Below are 2,065 nucleotides of genomic sequence, written 5' to 3' on the forward strand. Positions count from 1 at the left end.
GAACTTGAAGTTATTTGATGAAAAAGAAAGAAAAACTAAGTTTTTGAAAGAAGAAGGAATGTTTAGAAGAAGGATTGTTGTTTAGAATAAGTATAAATGTTATATAAGTCTAAAAGTTCAATTAAAGGTCAACAATTGGTAGCCCAAGTGGTTCCAAGGTGTTGACATAAACTCCAGAAAGCCTCAGAGGTCCTAGGTTCGAATCCCAGAGAAGAAGAAATCTTTGGAAGAAATCTTTGGTTATTTAAATTGAGATTATTAGGGTGTAAATAATGTTGTTGGGTTTTAGGCCATTGTCTAGTTGGGATATAGATACGGTTTTGTGAGTGTTTGAGTGGGCAGTATGATGTATCAAGTGCCAAATGTAACTACTTACGTAGATCGTAGTCTGACTTCCAAAAAAGATCAAAGAGAAAAAAAATCTAAATTCGAGATTTAATTTAAGCCATTGATTTCAATGGAAAAATTGAAAATAAAAAATAAAAAATCGGTCCTTTCGTAATTTAACTATCGATTTGACTTCTCTAAAAAGTACAAAAAAAATAAAAAAATATCGATTTGACTTATCTGAAAAAATAAAAAAGTATAAAGTCTGACAAGTACTAATAAAATCTGGTTGTTTATATCTTTCATATTAAAATAACAATAGTTTGAAAAAAAACAATTGATTTGACTTATCTGAAAAAATTACAAAGAATAAAGTCTGACAAGTACTAAGAAAATCGGGTTGTTTATATCTTTCATATTAAAAAAACAATTGTTTGAAAAAAACAATTGTTTGAAAAAAACAATTGATTTGATGTTGATTTGATGTTGTCCCTTTACAGCTAACGGTTGTAAACACCATACCTTTAATATTAAAACACAATAAAATATTTTGTCTTTTTTACAATAACACCCGTTAAAAAGAAGATGGTTTCTTCTCAACAATACCATCAAAACATCTTCCTTTCTCTCTCTCTAGAAATCTCCTTTATTTTCTCTCTCTCTTTCCAAGTTATAAACAATGGCACCCAAAGTCGAGAAGAAGCCCGCCGAGAAGAAACCAGCCACCGAAGAGAAGAAGGCCGAGAAAGCCCCAGTTGCAGAGAAGAAACCTAAGGCTGAGAAGAAACTACCCACCAAAGACGGAGTTTCAACCGACAAGAAGAAAAAGAAATCAAAGAAGAGAGTTGAAACTTACAAGATTTACATCTTCAAAATTTTGAAACAAGTTCATCCTCATATGGGAATTTCAAGCAAAGCTATGGGGATTGTGAACAGTTTCATTAATGATATCTTTGAGAGACTTGCTCAGGAATCATCTAGGTTGGCTAGATACAACAAGAAGCAAACTATAACTTTTCGGGAAGTTGTGTATGCAGTTCGTCTTGTTCTTTCTGGTCAACTCGCAAAGCATGCTGCTAGTGAAGGGCTTAAAGCCGTTGGTGAGTTTAGCCGTTCTTAGGTGATTTGGTCATTTAAGGTTTATATCTTGATGAAGGTAATATAGGTTTGTTGTAGTCTTGGTTAAATGCTAATATTAGGGTTAGGTTTTTATGAATGTAAACAAGAAGTAACTTTCTTTGGTTCTATCTTTTTTGTTATGTAACAATTATGTTTTGAAATGAATCATCTTTTGTGTTAACTTTGGGGGTTCTTTGAATTTTAATATCGGAAGTAAGATTAATTTAAGATTTATTATTGTTCAACAGATTGAGATAAAAAGTAAAAACCTACTGAAAGACCCAAAAAATAGAGCAAATAATCTTTACATACGTAGTATGTTTAGTGCACTACCAGACCTTGACCCAAAGGAGTTAGCTGATGACAATGAGGCCAACGAATATGACTATGTTGTTATCCGGGAAGAAATGGAAGGCATGATAAATTGCTATGACAAGGGTCATGAAGTTGGCTGTCGTTTATATGACTTCACCTCTTGTCTTGATGTTATTACCCAAATTATGGGTGTGCTGATATCCATAATGGGAAGAGGAGGATGAGAGAAGAAGAGTGCGTTGCTTTCGATCTTCTTTGAGGTGGAAGAAGATGGACCACGGTGCTACTAAATAAATTTCAATGT

At 33.0% G+C, this 2,065-nt stretch overlaps 1 protein-coding gene across 1 annotated transcript; it reads left to right on the plus strand.

Moving 5' to 3' along the window:
- The first annotated feature begins 942 nt into the window (after positions 1-942).
- Positions 943-1,574, plus strand: LOC147539663 (histone H2B-like). Its single transcript, XM_086638815.1, has one exon. The coding sequence runs from the start codon at positions 1,007-1,009 to the stop codon at positions 1,445-1,447; it is 441 nt and encodes a 146-aa protein (XP_086494941.1). The 5' UTR covers positions 943-1,006; the 3' UTR covers positions 1,448-1,574.
- Positions 1,575-2,065: the final 491 nt, after the last annotated feature.

The sequence above is a fragment of the Eschscholzia californica genome, unplaced genomic scaffold (assembly GCF_041429995.1).
Source record: "Eschscholzia californica isolate CP2 unplaced genomic scaffold, dmEscCali1.0.p SCAF_5, whole genome shotgun sequence".
NCBI classification, from domain to species: domain Eukaryota; kingdom Viridiplantae; phylum Streptophyta; class Magnoliopsida; order Ranunculales; family Papaveraceae; genus Eschscholzia; species Eschscholzia californica.

Coding starts and splice junctions, on each gene's coding strand:
- LOC147539663 (XM_086638815.1), top strand. CDS start 1,007: ATGGCACCCAAAGTCGAGAAGAAGCCCGCCGAGAAGAAACCAGCCACC.